The 19,812-nt window shown below is 44.1% G+C and overlaps 1 protein-coding gene across 24 annotated transcripts in view; it reads left to right on the top strand.

Moving 5' to 3' along the window:
- Positions 1-19,812, top strand: part of KCNMA1 (potassium calcium-activated channel subfamily M alpha 1) — a 1,086,632-nt gene that overhangs the window by 368,312 nt on the left and 698,508 nt on the right. For all 24 annotated transcript variants that reach the window (XM_073596784.1, XM_073596787.1, XM_073596785.1 and 21 more), the window contains exon 3: positions 900-961. In XM_073596784.1, coding sequence (XP_073452885.1) covers positions 900-961 — 62 coding nt within the window. The remainder of the gene's footprint in view (positions 1-899; positions 962-19,812) is intronic.

Below are 19,812 nucleotides of genomic sequence, written 5' to 3'. Positions count from 1 at the left end.
TTGATCCGGAAGCCAGAGAAATCTCCAAACTCCCTAATCAAGGAGACTGCCGTGGCTAGTGATGTGTCAGAATCTCTCAAATATAGGAGCATGTCGTCCGCGTATAGTGATGCACGTTCCTCAAGGTCCCCAACCATAACTCCCTGTAAAATTTCATTAGTTCTGAGTTTAGCAGCCAGTGGCTCAATGGCCAGAGCAAATAGGAGAGGAGACAGGGGGCATCCCTGTCTCATTCCCCTATGGATCCGCCCATTCTTTCTTTAATGCATGCAATTTGAAGCTATAGTCTGTACACAAAGTTACGCCGATGTTCATGATTGCTAATATAAGCCTGTAACCGTTTTTCTACCAATTTCTATCTATGACTTCAAGTGATATGTGAAAGTCAACTTGCACTTTTTGTATTGCTCTGTTAAAAAACTTCAATAAAAATTATTGAACTAAAAAAAATTAATGGCACCGGAACATGTATGCTGTGATTTGCCAGCATTTCAATTTAAAAAAAAATATCATTCCGCCCATGATCCCAAATCGCTAGATGTGAACGGGGCCTTGGACTTGTGTGGGTATGCAAAACCCCTCTAATGCAAACAAAAGCCTGTGAACACAAGCCCCGAACTCTGATGAAACAATCACTTTGACTGGTACACAGAGCTACCCCCCCCTAACAAATAAATAGTTTTAGTTACCCGTCTATCTCCAGAGGCTGCCATAGCCTCATCCAACCACATATGATGGGACTGTCCAGGTGTTTCATCATTTTAGGCCTACATTTTGAGATTGCTATCTGCAAACTCCCATCATTCCTACTCGTAGATGACCAAACTCAATGTCAAAATATCACTGCCATAAACTATAATTTAAAGTGTAAATTATATTGTATTGTTTTTTGTCTGCAGGTAGTGACGGTCTTCGCTCTGAGCATTGGAGCCCTAGTAATATACTTCATTGATTCATCCAAGTGAGTATAACACAGCATGTGTTTCAAAATGTAATATTGCATATGTTAAAAAATCTCACCAAAGTATTAATGAGTGTAGTTATTATTATTATTATACAGGTTTTATATAGCGCCAACAGTTTGCACAGCGCTTAACAAAATAAAGGCAGACATTACAGTTACATTACAATTTGGTACAAGAGGAATCGGAGGGCCCTGCTCATTAGAGCTTACAGCCTAAAAAGGAAGGGTCAATTGATACAAAAGGTAATAGCTGTCGAGATGACCTGATGGAGGAAGTAAAACAGTGTTCGTTAGAAGCAGGATAGGCTTCTTTAAAGAGAAGGGTTTTCAGGGATCGTCTAAAGATGGATAGATTAGGGGACAGTCAGACAGATTGGGGTAGGGAGTTCCAAAGGATGAGAGAAGCTCTGGAGAAATTCTGGAGGTGAGCATGAGAGGAGGTGACCAGGGAGCTAGAGAGCAGGAGGTCTTGGGAGGAACGAAGAGAGCGGCTTGGTTGGTATTTTGGGATTATTTTAGTGATGTAGCTGGGGGCAGAATGGATGGCTTTGCAAACTATTGTTAGTACTTTCGAATTTTATTCGTTGTGTGAGTGGAAGCCAGTGGAGGGATTGGCAGAGAGGGGTGGAGGACACTGAATGGTTGGTAAAGTGGATGTCTTGCAGTGGCATTCATTATGGACTGAAGGGAGGATAGTCTATGAAAAGGTAATACAATGAGGAGGGAGTTGCAGTAGTCGAGGCGAGAGATGACCAGGGAGTGAATTAGAAGCTTGGTGGTTTCATTAGTTAAAAAGGGGCTTATTCTGGAAATGTTGTGGAGGCTAATGTGGCATGATTTGGACAGGGATTGTATGTTGGCCTGAAAGGGCAGTTCAGAGTCTAAGGTTACCCCTAGCACCCTGGCATGCGGGGACGGACTGATAGATGTGCTATTAATCTTGACAGGGAAGTCAGGAAGGGGCACGTGGGGGAGGAAATATTAAGAGCTCAGTTTTAGATGGATTCAGTTTGAGGAAGGGGTTTTACTTCCAGGCTGATATGTCTGTTAGTAAATCAGTGATACGTGAGGAGATTGATGGGGTGAGCTGAGGGGCAGAGAGATAGATTAGGGTGTCTGCAGCATATAAATGGTAGTGGAAGCCATGGGAGGCTATCAGCTGACCCAGGGAGGACGTGTAGAGCGAGAATAGTAGAGGTCCAAGGACAGAACCTTGGGGGACCCCAACGGTAAAAGGAGTTGGAGAGGAGGAAGTGGAGTTGTAAGTGACACTGAAGGTGCGATGAGATAGGTAAGATTCGAACCAATGGAGAGCGCAGCCATGGAGACCAAGCAAATTGAGTTTTTTGAGGAGGGGACAACTGTATTAAAGGCAGCGGAAAGGTCCAAGAGTAAGAGTATGGAATAATGACCGTTGGTTTTGGTTATTAGTAAGTTGTTTGTGAGTTTTAGGAGGGCAGTTTCTATGGAGTGCTGTGGGCGAAATCCAGACTGAAGGGGATCAAGAAGGTTATTCTCAATGAGGTGGTCGTTCAGTCAGTTGTAGACTAAACGTTCAAGGAGTTTGGAGGCAAAAGGGAGTAAAGAGATGGGTCCTAGGTTGTTAAGATTTATGGGGTCTAGTGAGGCCTTTTTTGGTATGGGAGTGACTAGCGCATGTTTTAGAGGATTGGGGAAGATGCCAGTAGAGAGTGAGAGGTTGAAGATATGAGTTAAAGAGTGTAGGATAGAGTCAGATGGCGACCGTAGTATTTGAGAAGGAACAGGGTCCAGGAGGTTAGGTGGGCGTTAGAAAAAAGTTTAGTGACTTCCTCTATAGTAGCTGGGTTAAAAGAGGGAAGTATTGATTATGCGGGAGGACAAGGAGTGTAAATTGAGGGAGATATTTGTAGAGCGGAGATCTCGAGACGAATTGTCTCAGTCTTATTTTTGAAGTGATTAGCAATCTCCTGGGCAGTGAGTAAGTTAGTGGGTGGAGGTAATGGAGGATGAAGTAGAGTGGTAAAGATAGAAAAGAGTTGACTGGGACTGCGTGAGAGGGTGTTAATGAGAGTGATAAAGTAGGTCTGTTTGGCAGTGTGGAGGCAGGAATGGTATTTTTGGAGGGCAGATTTACATTGGCTGAAATCTTGCTGTGACTTAGTCTTACGCCAAGAGTGCAGCTACGTTTTTTGAGGCTTCTGGTATTGTCTGTCTGCCATGGTTGTAGCGGTTGGGGCCTGATTCTGTGCGTAGTGAGGGGGGCGAAGGTATCCAGGGTGGATGACGGTGAACTGTTCTAGACAGAATTGGCCAAGTTGGGGCAGGACAAGGATGAGATTTTGTCGTAGAGACAATCTGTAACAGAAAAAAGAAGAGAAGGGTTATGATGGTGAAGGTTTCTATGGGTAATAATTTGGTAGTTGGAAGGCAAGGAGGAGGCAGATAAGGAGAGAGTGAAACTAATAAGGTGGTGTTCAGAGAGAGGAAAAGGAATATTGGAGAGGTTGTGCGGAGTGCATTGGTAGGAGAATATGAGGTCAAAGCAGTTTCCAACAGAGTGAGTAGAAGCGCTTGTCCATTGTTTTAGATCAAAAGAGGAGGTTGGGCTCAGCAGCTTAGAAGTAGTGGGAGTGTTAAGATTAATAGGGATGTTGAAGTCACCAAGAATGATTGTTGGAATTTCAGAAGAGAGAAAGTAGAATCTATATACATATGTCAGCGCACAGGACATGAGATAACAAAATGCTGGGGATAATATCGGTAATGATATATAAATAGATACAGCTGTAAAGGCAAAATGCTGGGAATAATGATGATAAAATTAGAAAAAGTCCATGACAAATTTGTCTATGTGGCTGGGAGGAGATAGCGTCTCTGAAGTGTAACCAGCGCTGAGGGCAAGGCTTTTCATATAGACAAAGTCAGCTCTATTGTTGAAGCAGGAGAAAAACACAAAAGAAAAGCACCTCTGAGTGCAGGTATTTAATGAAGGCACATAACAAGCAATCCACACTTACATAGAAGTAACGGATGACAAGCCACGGGGAGGGGAAGCTCCTGGGTCAGTGCATATTAACCATAGCGCGGATCGCCAATCCAGTGATCGGATCAAGACAGCCGCGGTCACCCGCTAGGGAACTGGCCAGCTGAACTTGTCGTAGATCTAAACAGCTGAGAAGCCGCTCGCTGGCCTGTGACGTCACCGGAGTATGGGAGATCCACAATGCGTTTCAGAGCATGCTGGGCATGCTCGCTCCTTTGTCAAGTGTGGATTGCTTGTTATGTGCCTTCATTAAATACCTGCACTCAGAGGCACTTTTCTTTTGTGTTTTTCTCCTGCTTCTACAGAAGAGAGAAAGTAGGGCAGCCAGGCAGAGAAGTCGTCAAGGAAGTTTGATACCGGTCCAGGGGGCCGATAGATCACAGGAATTCTCAATGAAACTGGAGAAAATAGACAAATACAGTGAGCTTCAAATGAGGAGAGGGACGGGGGGTGGGGGGGGGGATGGATAAAGAGCCTGAAAAGTTCTTTGAGGGGATAGGAGGATTCCAACACCACCTCCTTTCCATCCACTAGGCCTGGGAGAGAGAGTCCACAGGAGGCCACCATAGGAGAGAGCAGCAGGAGAAGGAAGGTCAGATTCTTGAATCCAGGTCTCAGTAATTGCAAGTAGGTTCAGGGAGTTTGTGATAAATAGGTCATGGACGGTGGTGAGTTTGTTACAAACAGAGCAGGCATTCCAAAGGGCACAGGAGAAGGCTGGTTGGGGAGGCTGGTTCTGGTTTAGAAATGTCAAAATGGAATGGATATTAAATGGAACTCCACGCCAAAATTAAAAAAAGAAATGGTGTAGGGGTTCCCCCCCCCCCCCCAAGATCCATACCAGACACTTAGCCGAGCAAGCAGCCTGGCAGATCAGGAAAGGGAGGGGACGAGCGAGTGCCCCCCCCTCCTGAACCATACCAGGCCACATGCCCTCAACATGGGGTGGGTGCTCACCTTGTCCCCATCTTGATGGGGACAGGGGCCTCATCCCCACAACCCTTGCTCGGTGGTTGTGGGGGTCTGCGGGTGGGGGGCTTATTGGAATCTGTAAGCCTCCTTTAACAAGGGGGCCCCCCAGATACCGGCCCCCCTATGTGAATGGGTATCGGGTACAGTGAAATGTGACAAAAGACAATAGCCGGTTTTTGACAATGCCTTTATTAAAAAAAAATGTCTTCCTTTTTCCCCTGCTTCTTCCTCCATCTTCCTCTGGTCTTCCTTCAGTTTTCTCCTTCTTCCTCCAGCTTCTTCTTCCCCCGCTTCTTCCTCCATCTTCCTCCGGTCTTCTCCATCTTCCTTTGGTTTCTTCTTCCCTCTGTCTGTCCTCCGGTCTTTCTCCTCAGCCACTCCTGCTGAACATTCAAAAAATGAACCTCCTGCGATGGGGCACATGATGTCACTCTGAGACCCCGCCCCTTGTGACTTCACCGCCTGGGGCATGATGGGTCAGTGATGTCACAAGGGGACGGGGTCTCCTGCTGACGTCATTTGGCGGCCATGCCCCATAGTTATATATGATATGTGCGCTATGGAAGCAGACAGATCGGCTGACTGCAGTGTCAGAGGAGGTTCGTTGTTTTCATGTTCAGCAGGTCGATGGCGGGAGCAGCGGAGAAGAAAGACTGGAGAAAGAAGCAGGGAAGAAGAACCCGGAGGAAGATGGAGAAGACCGGAGGAAGATGGAGAAGACCGGAGGAGGAAGATGGAGGAAGAAGCAGGGGAAAGAAGAAGACATTTTTAATAAAGGAATTGTCAAAAATTGGCTATTGTCTTTTGTCACATTTCACAGTTTTTTTTGGTTAATGTGTAAGGGTACAATGCACCCAATACCCATTCAAATGGGGGGGCGGAATCTGGGGGCCCCCTTGTTAAAGGGGGCTTTGAGATTCCGATAAGTCCCCCGCCCGCAGACCCCCACAACCACTGAGCAGGGGTTGTGGGGATGAGCGAACACCGTTAAAGTCTATGGGACACGAACATGAAAAATCAAGTGCTCATTTTAAAGGCTTATATGCAAGTTATTGCCATAAAAAGTGTATGGGGACCAGGGTAATATCGTGCCTTGGGGGTGTCCTTTGTATGCCTGTAAAGTAGCGCATCTTTCCCATGTTTCGAATGGTACCGCAGCAAAATGACGTTTCTAAAGGAAAAAAAGTCTTTTAAAACTGCTTGCGGCTGTAATGTATTGTCGGATCCTGGCACTATAGATAAAAATCATTGAAGAAAAAGGCGTGAGTTCCCCCCCAGTCCATTACCAGGCCCTTTGAGTCTGGTATGAATATTAAGGGGAACTCCACATCAAAATTAAAAAAAAAAAAGTGTGGGGGTCCCCCCAAAATCCATACCAGACCCTTAAGGTCTGGTATGGATATTAAGGGGAACCCTGTGCCAAAATTTGAAAAAAAAAGGCGTGAGGTTCCCCCCCAAAATCTATACCAGACCCTTATCCAAGCACCCAACCTGGCAGGCCACAGGAAAAGAGGGGAGGGACGAGAGAGCAGCCCCCTCCTGAACCGTACCAGGCCACATGCCCTCAACATGGGGAGGGTGCTTTGGGATCCCCCCAAAACACCAAGGGCCTCATCCCCACAACCCTTGCCCCGGTGGTTATGGGGGTCTGCGGGCGGGGGGCTTATCGGAATCTGGAAGCCCCCTTTAACAAGCGGGCCCCCAGATCCCGACCCCCCCATGTGAATGGGTATTTGGTATATTGTACCCCTACCCATTCACCAAAAAAAAGCAGTGAAATGTGACAAAAAACAATAGCCAGTTTTTGACAATTCGTTTATTGTAAAAAAGCTCTGAATGGTCTTTTTGGGCTGGCATTTTTTTTTTAACTTTAGTGGGGAAGCCGCTGACAGCTGATGATTCATTGGTTGTTAAGGACGCGGCGGCTGGCCTCCTGGCCCGCCGGTTAGCAACCGGCTATATACAGTGAAAATAATCGCAGAAACACATCAAAAATTGAATCACAAATGCAACAGTTGTGTTTCTGGTGCGGTTCCATTGAAATCTATTACCAGCAAATCGCGTGAAAAAAGTCCCCGACCATTTCCAAAATTGCACTGGCCACAAAATGCATAGATGTGAACTAGTACCATAGGAAACCATGTTAAATGGTCTGTAGAGTGTTTTTGTACACTGCAAAATGCACTAAAAAATGCATAGGTGTGAACCTAGGGTCAGGGCCAGTTCACACTGGAGCGATGCGGGAACCCTGCGTATCCAGTGCGGGTTCCCGTATCGCATACAACTCGCAGGCAGTTCACACTGCCATATGCAAACTGCTGGGAGTGTCAGTAGAAAGCTAATGACACCCCCAAATCAGTTTGCATATTGCAGAGCAAACTGTAGATTCAAACGCCCATATGATCTGATTCTGCTGTGGACTGAAAAAAGGGTCCTGTGCGAGTTTGGTCCGAATGCGATGCAAATTCAATCATACAATCTGTATGTCTGAGTTTGCATCACACAGACATTGCATGTGATTTGCAGTGCGGGGCAAATCACATCCGATGTCGGACAGCACAGCAGTGTGAAGCGGCTCTAAGGCCCCTTTCACACTTGTGCGACTGCTCCTGTGACTCCTGCATCCCTAAACCTCAAGATTACACTGGCATTGCTTCAAATCACATCAAATTTGCAGCAAAAAGCACTGCAAAATCGTGGAACTTTCATGTCGCACAAGTGTGAAAGGGGCCTTCTGGACCTCGAGTTGTATTAAAAGTCGGCCAAGTGTGAAAGGAACCTAATGAGATTCATTGATAACACCTTTGAATTGGGCCCCATTTGCACTTGTGCGACCAATGCCTGTGTAATCTTGTGGTATATGGACCTTAAGTTGGATCAAAGTCAAACCAAAGTAGTGCAGGGATGAATTTGACCCATTTGCAGGATGTACAAGTGAGAATAGGGCCTAAATCAAAGGTATTATCCATGAATCTCATTCACACTGCTGTGACCTGAAAGTCACACTATTTTGCTGCCACTTTGCTGCTGCAACTTGGCCCCAACTTCTGGGAATGCCTGTGTAATATTGCGCCTTATGTACCTAAAGCCACCCCAAAGTAGTACAGGGACTACTTTGAAGTTGTAATCATGCAACTCGGAGGTCCAAATTTGCTGGAAAAGTCGCCCATCTGTGAAACAAGTCATATATATTTTAATAGAAAGGAGCTCTCATTTATATTTGCATAGTCCTTACTGATTAACATCAGCAGAACAAATGCAGGAAGTGATGTGTGCACATGGGCAAGAAGCAAATGTGTGGTGATGCCAAACAAATCAATGAACCCCACCCACACCAAATCTAACTACCACATCCACCCCCACATTGAGTAAGCACAAGTACATATCCTACACTTACCCCGCAAATGAACAGCACCTCCTCTTTGCTAAAGAGGGACCTCGCCATGTCCACCTAGATGGAGATAGATTTGTAGCTTTAAAGCAACTATAGATAATGTGAATCAACACAATAAGGAACCTGTGAGGTATATATGAAAGTCTATAATGCAGTGTGCTATGCTCTGCAACCAGAGTCCATAAATATCCATAAGAAATCTTCTCAAACAGAGGGGGTGCTTGGACACAGGATGTTGACTGGAGACTGGAATATACAGCAACCACAGGGAACACATCAAAGACATCCAAAGTTAGGTACTCTTACCGGATCTAGTGGGACATATCTGCCATATAGCAGTACGTCTGTCAGAGCTTGTGGGGGTGGCCTCCCGTGAAATCCACCAAAGTGTTATCCCTTCGGTCACGCTCTCCGATAGGCAGGGTTGTCACTTGGGTCACGATCGCCAGTAGACAGGATTGTCACAGGTGGAGGTTGTCAGCTCACTCACACACTCCCCAGTTCCAGGATCATAGGTCAAAAGGAATCAATAGCGGATGAAGTCATGGAGAAAAAAGAGAAAAAGGGGCTCCACATGGCGTAGGTCAAAAAATAAAGGGATTTTATTGGATACAAAACCTTACAAAGTAAAAAGTGATCACTGAATTAAAATGGTGGCAACGTGGGAAGCTAAAAATGTCCTACGCGTTTCAACTAAAAAGCCTTCAACTGGGGCATAAAGCAGCCTCCCCACTTTGCTCAAATATATACTGTACCAGTACACCATTACAAAATGACATGGTCCGCCCCCATCATGGCGGAACCGGAAGTGACAGATTCAATACTATGAACATTAAAAACTGACTCCATATGGTATTAATCCCTTATATAATAATACAGTAAGTTAGGCCCAAAGTTATGAAATTGGTTCAGGGGTCTGGCAGGGGTAGAAACAGTAGAGGGGGCTCCCAAACGTCGGACTGTTGAATCGGCTAGAGTTCCAAGCCTCACCTCCGCAATGATTGGAGGAACTTATTCCTCCAACTTGTGTTCCAAGCCTTACAGTCACGTGACCGGGGAGGAGACAGCAGCCGGCGAACGATGCGCCGCTGATGTCTCTCACACTCATCCACGTAGAGCATGCGCTCCAAGCCTCCTACGTGACTAGGGAGGAGACACACGCTGACAGCCAATACGCCGCCGGCGTCTCCCTCACTCCTTCATGTGGAGCGTGCGCTCCAAGCCTCATGTGTGGGGGGGGACACGAACGGCTCACTCTGAAGTTAACCTCATCTCCAATCAGAACTGGGTAAATCATTGGCCAATTAGGTGGTTAACCACTCCCCCACCTGTCATCTAAACGCCACGGTAAAAAATACCATGGCAACAACGAAAACAAATAACAGAATAACTCAGGCCATATTTCAAAGTCTCGTTCTAACCCCTTCGTCTCTAACTAAGAGGTGATTAAATATGCGGACCGAATGTCCAATGTCATTCAGAACAGGCTCCGCGTGATGGTCGGATATAGAGGAGGCATCACACACAGTTCATCCTAGTATAGAAATAAACTTACCCCGCAATATAACTAGAATGACCCGGGTCATCCAGCCCCTGCAGCTCAAACAAAGTAATATGTGCTCAGGCCACCAAAGGTGAAAGCTAGAGCAACGCCACATTGTCAAACTAGCACGGGGGGAGCCCAAAGGCCCTATAGTAAGAGGGAAACTAGTATTATTAACAAATATGATCATATAAAAGTATAACTTAAAAATGACCAGTGAGTAAGCACACATATGGTGCTGTCCCCCTCCTTAGGGTCCTAAAGACTGAATGGTAGGTCAATCGCCTTATCAAGCATGACAGGTCGATCCCCTATACACATAATAAAATAAAATTATCATGGGGAGGAGTAACCCTTTAAGTGGGCAACCACCATGTGTACATAATGGATGGCACCACAGGTCAACATTCCCATGGTCAAAAATGTTCTGGTTTGGTTTGACAATCATCTAATCTGTCTAGCATAGATAAACCCAGGAAAGGAAACAGATATCAAAACTCTGTAGAGTAGGGCATGATAACCGAAAATAAAGATCACATATGCTAAAACCCCGTGGGGAAGGGAGAGGGGAGGGGAAAGGAAAAGCACATGTGGCGTAAGTAATTTGTTAAAGAACCCAATAACACTCATGGCAACTCTCTGAAAAAATAGGCAAGGACAAAAAGGAAAAGGGGGTGTGTCGCGGTCCGAGGGCAAAGGTGCCTCTCACGCACGGTTAATAAAACTATTAATGTCCCACTCGACATTCATACCGTGCGGCGAAAAGCACCTGAGCTCATAAATCCAATAAGTTTCAAGCCACGACACACCCCTAAGGCTGGCCCCCCCCACCTCCAATGGGGGACAAATTTATCTATGATCACAAAAGAGGTGCCTGTAGGGTCCCTATTGTGACTTACGAGGTAATGACGGGGAACACTATGCTTAATACAGCCTTTCTTAATTTTAGCAATGTGTTCAATGACCCTGATAGAAAAAGTTCTAGTAGTGCGCCCGACATACCGTCTGCCACATGGACATGTGATAAGATAAACAATATGTCGGGTGGCACATGTAGTAAAGTGTTTCATACTATACTCTCTGGATGTCACGGTAGAGTGGAAGGTCATTGTTTTGCGTCTCCCGCTTGTATTGTGCAGACACACATTGCACTTTCTGCACGGGAAATACCCCTTACAGTCTTGAAAAAAGGAAACTGTCCAGGGAGGGTCAATAACATTGGGGGCGATTTCCCCCTGAACTGAACGTGCGCCCCGAAAAATGATACCCGCCCGGTCCGGTAAAGCAGGACCCAGAACACGGTCATTTTTCAGAACCTTCCAGTGCCTGTCCATAATCTTTTTAACTTCTTTATATTGGATGGAAAATGCAGTAAAGAAAGACCATTTAAAAGGTTTATCACCCTGTACTTTAGGGCGGTCTACCAAGATTATTCCTATCAACTCCCCCGACTTCCCTGATGGTGGCATCAAGATCAGAGGGTCTATATCCCTTTTCTATAAATCTTTCTCTGAGAGTCTGAGATTGTAACTGGAAGTCCTCAGTATTACTACAGTTACGTCGTAGCCCAAGGAATTGTCCCTTAGGGACCGATCTTAGCCACTGCTGGTGGTGACAACTGTCTGTCGGGATGTACCTGTTATGGTCCGTGGGCTTGAAGAACGTTTTAAGCACCAGTTGTCTATTAACTATGGACACCTCAAGATCCAGGAAATGAATGGTCTCAAAACTGGCCCCAAAACACAAGGAGATATTTCTATCGTTGGTGTTCAGATATTCTATATAATCCTCCAGTGACTTGAGGTCGCCCTTCCATAGGAGGAGGATGTCGTCTATATACCTAGCCCACAGAACCAACTGAGGTGGTCTGCAGGAGTAGACGACATCCTCCCATAGGGCCATAAAAAGGTTGGCCAAACTGGGGGCATGTTCAGCCCCCATGGCCACACCCTTAATCTGGGAATAAGTTCCTTGGAACCAGAAATAGTTGTGCTCTGTAGCAAACCTGAGGAGCTCCATAACATAATTTCGATGGATGAGAGGGAGGCCAGAATCCCTAGAAAGGAACAGATTGACAGCCGCCAGACCTTGGTCTAACGGAATGGATGTATACAGTGCAGATACATCCGCGGTAGCCAGAAGACCATCTTGGAATTCCACTTGTTCCAAAAGATTAATCACAGCCCTTGTGTCCTTTAGGTAGGAGGGCATCTGTTTGACCAGGGGCTGGAGATAAAAATCTATATACCTTCCGATTCTTGAAGTAACCGAATCTATCCCACTTACGATGGGATGACCAGGGGGATTGGTGGGGTTCTTATGCACTTTCGGAAGGGAATAGATGACCGGTATTCGAGATGCTACTGGTACAAGGAATTCTCTCTCTTTCTGATTGAGTATATGAGGGCCGAAAGGGCTCGTTTATAATCCTTCGTGGGATCCTTGGGGAGAATACTGTATGTAATTCGGTCATCTAATAGACGTTTCATTTCAGTAATATAGTCATCCTTATCTAGGACCACTATCCCGCCGCCTTTATCGGCCGGGCGAATGACCAGATTTTGTTTTTGTATCCAATAAAATCCCTTTATTTTTTGACCTACGCCATGTGGAGCCCCTTTTTCTCTTTTTTCTCCATGACTTCATCCGCTATTGATTCCTTTTGACCTATGATCCTGGAACCGGGGTGTGTGCGAGTGAGCTGACAACCTCCACCCATGACAATACTGTCTACTGGCGATCGTGACCCAAGTGACAACCCTGCCTATCGGAGAGCGTGACCAAAGGGATAACACTTTGGTGGATTTCACGGGAGGCCACCCCCACAAGTTCTGACAGACGTACTGCTATATGGCAGATATATCCCACTAGATCCGGTAAGAGTACCTAACTTTGGATGTCTTTGATATGTTCCCTGTGGTTGCTGTATATTCCAGTCTCCAGTCAACATCCTGTGTTCAAGCACCCCCTCTGTTTGAGAAGATTTCTTCTATTTATATTTATGGACTCTGGTTGCAGAGCATAGCACACTGCATTGTAAACTTTCATATATACCTCACAGGTTCCTTATTGTGTTGATTCACATTATCTATAGTTGCTTTAAAGCTACAGATCTATTTCTGTTTTATACACGATTTCAGTTTTATTTCAGTGCTGCACTTGCTTTATATACATTTGATGTGACTTGGTTTGTTTGTGTGTTAGCTGCTATTCACCATATTGATCTATATACATTTTTTTGGGGTCAGCGCAGCATCCCTTTTACATCACCTAGATGGAGATCCTGACCAGCACAGGAACATCCGGGCGATTACAATGACTCATTTCCGGGTCAGAAGGTGAAACCATGCTCTTGATCGCAGCTGCGAATATTTGATCACAACCACAATTAGAATTTTTTTATTTTTGTTTATTTGCAGATATGTGAATCTGTATTTCTACATATAATGATTTTTGAAGGTAAACTTAAGAGGGTTCGATAACAAAATGGTGTCCCTAGGATAGCAGAAGTTGGATTACAAAGGCCCAGTTTGAGCCCTGGTTCACACCGGCAGCGGGAGGAAATCGTGCGAGTTCAGCTGAACTCACACGATTTCATTCCCGCATGTCAGTCCCGACTGCGGGGGGAATTTCAGAGACATCTGTGCAGGTTTCTGCACTGATGTCAATAAAAATCGCACCCTGAAGTGGGCAAAAAGTAGTACAGAAACTACTTTTGGAAATTGCGGCGCCGCACCAATTAGAACTGTACAATTGCCACCGATTTGACATGTCAAATTACACCAATGTGAACCAGGGCTAACACATACAACACTGCCTATCCACCAGCTGAATTCATTACTTGCAATTCTCCACAGCTGTTTATATTTACAGATTTCACCTTTATCATTTACTTGCAGGTGTGCTGAAGAGATTTGTTTTTTTGGTGCACAAATACATATAGAAATTCTAAGATATAAAAGAAAGATACAGTTGTATGCAAAAATTTAGGAACCCCTGACAATTTCCATGATTGTCATTTATAAATAGTTGGATGTTTGGATCAGCAATTTCATTTTGATCTATCAAATAACTGAAGGACACAGTAATATTTCAGTAGTGAAATGAGGTTTATTGGATTAACAGAAAATGCACAATGTGCATTAAAACGAAATTAGACAGGTGCATAAATTTGGGCACCCAACAGAAAAATCACATCAATATTTAGTAGAGCCTCCTTTAACGGAAATAACAGCCTCTAGACCAGGGATATGCAATTAGCGGACCTCCAGCTGTTGCAGAACTACAAGTCCCATGAGACATTGCAAGACTCTGACAGCCACAAGCATGACACCCAGAGGCAGAGGCATGATAGGAATTGTAGTTTTGCAACAGCTGGAGGTCCGCTAATTGCTTATCCCTGCTCTAGACGCTTCCTATAGCCTGTAATGAGTGTCTGGATTCTGGATGAATGTATTTTAGACCATTCCTCCTTTACAAAACATCTCCAGTTCAGTTAGATTTGATAGTTGCCGAGCATAGACAGCCCACTTCAAATCACCCCACAGATGTTCAATGGTATTCAGGTCTGGGGACTGGGATGGCCATTCCAAAACATTGTACTCGTTCCTCTGCATAAATGCCCGAGTAGATTTTGAGCAGTGTTTTGGGTCGTTGTCTTGTTGAAATATCCAGCCCCGGCGTAACTTCAACTTTGTGACTGATTCCTCAACATTATTCTCAAGAATGTGCTGATATTGAGTGGAATCCATGCGACCCTCAACTTTAACCAGATTCCCAGTACCGGCACTGGCCACACAGCCCCACAGCATGATGGAACCTCCACCAAATTTTACTGTGGGTAGCAAATGTTTTTCTTGGAATGCTGTGTTCTTTTGCCGCCATGCATAACGCCGCTTGTTATGCCCAAAAAACTCAATCTTTGTTTCATCAGTCCACAGCACCTTATTCCAAAATTAAGCTGGCTTGTCCAAATGTGCGTTTGCATACCTCAAGCGACTCAGTTTGTGGCGTGTGTGCAGAAAAGGCTTCTTTCGCATCACTCTCCCATACAGCTTCTCCCTGTGCAAAGTGCGCTGAATTGTTAAAGGATGCACAGTGACACCATCTGCAGCAAGTTGATGTTGTAGGTCTTTGGAGGTGGTCCATGGGCTGTTTTTGACTGTTCCCACCATCCTTTGCCTCTCCAATATTTTATGTGGCCTGCCACTTCTGGCCTTAACAAGGACTGTGCCTGTGGTCTTCCATTTCCTCACTATGTTCCTCACAGTGGACACTGACAGCTTATATCTCTGCGATAACTTTTTGTAGCCTTCCCTTAAACCACAATGTAGAACAATCTTTGTTTTCAGGTCATTTGAGAGTTGTTTTGACGCCCCAATGTTGCCATCTTCAGAGGAGAGTCAAAGAGAACAACTTACAATTGGCCACCTTAAATACCTTTTCTCATGATTGAATGCACCTGTCTATGAAGTTCAAAGCTTAATGAGCTCACCAAATCAATTGTGTGTTCAGTGCTAAGTAGTTACAGGTATTGAAATCAACTAAATGACTAGGGTGCCCAAATTTATGCACCTGTCTAATTTTGTTTTGATGCGTATTGCGCATTTTCTGTTAATCCAATAAACCTCATTTCACTACTGAAATGTTACGGTGTCCTTCAGTTATTTGATAGATCTAAATGAAATTACTGATCCAAACACCCAAATATTTATAAATGACAATCATGGAAATTGTCAGGGTTCCTAAACTTTTGCATACAACTGTATTGCACGTCCCCAAAACCACCACCCCCAAAACTAATTAAAAAGAAGAAAGAAAAGAGAAAAAAAAACACAACAAACAAGCTCAATAATGTACTTTTATTTTTCCAGCAGGAACAGAATTATGTACATTCATTTACTAGCTTCAAAAAAATGTCTACAGGATATATGGTGCTACATTTGGCAAAACAGTTAGGAATTGGGTTTTAAGGGCCCTGCTCATAGGAGCTTACAATCTAAAATTTGTCTAAACTTTAGAGTGGACACAGCTTTACCTTCAGTGTATAACGGCAACACAATACATTTTTAACTGCAAGATTCTAGAAACCTACTTAACAGTCATTATTTTTACAAAGCATTCCAACATAATATTAAAGGCACATATTCAAAATATAACACCCACCACCAGCCCACATTCCACACACATACATACATTGGTAAATATGTTCTGCTGGAAGCTGCATTTCTGTGTGCATGATTAAGCAATAATATCAAAAGAGTAGAAGGTCAGCACATGCTCCCAAACCATGTTTGCAAGGCCAGACAGGAACAATACACACACAACATTGACAGCATGGCCACATAAACCCACTTTTGAAAAAATGCACAAGAATTTCAGCAAACAGTCCTAGTTGGCCGTTTGTCAGTATGCACGATATCATTCCTTCTCCCCACAAATCACAGCAAAAAACCTGGCCTTCTAAGGCCAAAACGAACCCCCCCTACTGCAGCCCTTTATATAAGATAGGTTGTATTGTTAGCACACTGACACACGCCCAATAGAAGTACACACTCATCAGTATCTTTCAATCTGTCTTTTCATTTATGTCTAAAGTGATTGCACTTGATGAGCAAGAACACATAATACTATTTGCAACTGTGTTAGCCCTTGGCTATGTGAATCAAACCTCCAACTACAGGCCAAAGTTTGAAGTCCATTTGCATGCACATAAACAAAGCAACCATTTTCTAAGCATATGTACCAGTGCAGTGTAAACCCAACAATTTTAAATGTCCAAGTCCCTGGGCATTATTAGTGCTAACAAACATCAGTCCCTGGCTGCAATGAGCTTCCAATCTAAACTCCAAAACGAACTTTCTTACATTAGAGATTTCAACATAAGACAAATAAAATGCCAGCATGTCTTTGGATTTTGGCGAGAAACACACACAGGGAGAACATATAAACTTCAACACAGGCATTAGCATGTTGGGGAATTGAACCAGCAACCCCAGTGCTGCTAGACATAATTGCTACCCACTTAACCAGCAGGCAGCCTCACACATGTTGTCTGCTTCTCTGTGGTGTGAACCAGCCCTAAGTCCATAGTCATGCTCAGTGTCACAAGCAATATACAATATATTGGCCTTAATATTGGGACGCCTGCCTTTAAACGCACATGAACTGTAATGACATCCCAGTCTTAGTCCATAGGGTTCAACATTCTTTTGGCCCACCCTTTGCAGCTATAACAGCTTCAACTCTTCTGGGAAGGCTGTCCACAAAGTTTAGGAGTGTGTCTATGGGAATGTTTGACCATTTTTCCAAGTGCATTTGTGAGGTCAGGCACTGATGTTGGACAAGAAGGCCTGGCTTAGAGTCTCCGCTCTACTTCATCCCCAAGGTGTTCTGTTGTGTTGAGGTCAGGACACTGTGCAGGCCAGTCAAGTTTCTCCCCCCCAACTCACTCATCAATGTCTTCATGGACCTTGCTTTGTGCACTGGTCCAAATCATTTGGTGGAGGGGGGATTATGATGTGGGGTTGTTTTTCAAGCAAGATCCATAAAGACATGGATAAGCCAGTTTGGTGTGCATGAACTAGATTGGCCTGCACAGAGTCCTGACCTGATCCGAAAGAACACTTTTTGACTGAATTAGAGCAGAGACTGCAAGCCAGGCCTTCTCATCCAACATCGGTGCCTGGCCCCACAAATGCACTTCTGGAAGAATGGTCAAATATTCCCATAGACACACTAAACCTTGTGGACAGCCTTCCGTTAACCTTCCCAGAAGCTGTTATAGCTGCAAAGGGTGGGCTGAATCAAAGTTCAACCCTATGGACGAGGACTGGGTTTCCATTAAAGTTTATGTGTGTATAAAGGCAAGTGTCCCAAAACTTTTGGCTAGATAGTGTATCTGGGAAGATTTACAATGGTGGTGGAACCCTCCTACACATAAATACTACATTTAGATGTAGTTTTAGGACCTGGGAGATGAGACAACTTCTCTACATGAAGCAGTATGTTTGGGATTCGAACCCAGATGCTCAGGGATGCTAAGCAGAAGCTCTAACATCTAAGCAACGGAGCTGCCACATGTGAAAGGCTCCTACACATAAATATTGCATTTCTTCGGCTATACAGGTGATGGAATTACATTACTCAAGAGTTATTCTTCTTGATTTATTCTGTGATATTTGCTGGGTCTTTGTGGGCGAGTGTAGAATAGTGATATTATAAAAAAGCACAAAAAATTGTGACTCATTTTAAATTTGCATCAGCAATGGTATTGTTTGTGGATTGGAAAGACACCTGTGCCAGTTTGGGTAAAGATTGTTGTGAAATGGAGAGTAGCAAGTGAAAGTGACAGAGAAAAATATATTTTATCAAAACATTCCACATTCTAGAATTCTTAAAAACAAAATAGATTAAGTAGAAGCAACATTGTTGCAAAGGAAATTTTTTTTCAGAGAAAGATACATTTCATCTCAACATTAAAATGATTTATTTGGGGAAGTTACAATTGTACCATTAGAATCAATGGCTAAAACTTGCTTTGGACTACAATAGCGCCGAATTTTCACTCCCATAAAAATGCTCTTTAACACAGCGCTCATTCTGGTATTTACTAAAGCGCCCTGTAAAAAAAGACACTGGAGTTAAAATGGGAGCTATTTGCAGGTCTGAGCATGCTCAGTTGTGTTGGCACCTAGTTGTACAAAAATGGGGAATTTATCTCTTCTCAGACTTTTAAAGATATTTCAGTGTTGAAATCACTTTTTCATACAGTTTAAAAGCAAATTATCTTTAAATAATATACCGCATATTTCGGTACCATTCAGGCAATTATATCGTGCTCTAACAATTTTTTCCATGTGCACTACTCCAGGTTTTAGCAGAGTAAGGGTTTGGGCGCTATTTGGTTTCAGGGAACTATAGTAAATTCGATTTTGGGAGTATTTTCTTTACCAGCGCTATATTGAATACCGTTTACACACTATTAGCGCTAATTAGCACTGCAGCGCTATAGTAAATGACCCCCATTGTGATCTCCTTTGTCACAATCATGGGTTTACTCAGTCCACTCTCCCCCTCAAATCCACCAGTGCACATCAGCACAGGCTCACCTGTGATCCGGCCAGCTCCCCTCTTCCTCCCACTCTTCCCCTGGGGGATCACTGGGAGAACGGCTCTCATTCAACCCCGCCTCCCAGTGATGCTCGCCCCCCCAATCCACGGCAGCCCACGCTCACCTTCAATCTCTTTCCACTCACAAAATGTGAGTAGAAAATTTAAGGACTGAAGGCTACACATAACCCATCATGTCCCCAGTGCAATGCACAAGCAGGTACATTTTACCACCTCATATGGTCCTATCGTACAAAACTACTGGGAACAAATTATTCGATTTCTACATGATCACATGGGATCTCCGCTTTCACTAGACCCTAAAGTGTGTCTACTGGGGCTCCTTCCAGACACTGATAAATTTCAAACTTTCTTCCTACATGAAACATTGTTCATGCCCCATAAGCTGTTTGCGAAACATTGGATGCAGACAAACCCCCCTTACACATGATTCTTGGATTCAAGAGGTGAATCTCACTCTTCTATACAAGAAGCTCATTTATAAACACAGTGTATGTCCCACTAAATATAACAAAACATGGGACAGATGGCTAGAATTACCAGACACGTATATAAGTGACCTATCAGTGTATGTTTAGGGTTGTAATTGTAGGTTTCACATGACTTAATGGAGCACTCGATTGTTATACAACCAAAAGACTATGGCCTTATGTAATATTCATCTGTATAAGCTTACAGTTTCCTCTTCTTTATAGAAGTCTTTGCCGACTCGTATATATGTTGTATCTGGCTCCTGTGACAATGTAATATGAACTTGTTTATTACCTATGTACATTGCAAAT

The sequence above is a fragment of the Aquarana catesbeiana genome, linkage group LG08 (assembly GCF_042186555.1).
Source record: "Aquarana catesbeiana isolate 2022-GZ linkage group LG08, ASM4218655v1, whole genome shotgun sequence".
Classification (NCBI taxonomy): domain Eukaryota; kingdom Metazoa; phylum Chordata; class Amphibia; order Anura; family Ranidae; genus Aquarana; species Aquarana catesbeiana.
Note: the sequence above shows the minus strand (reverse complement) of the source record. Positions and strands in the feature narration are given on the sequence as shown.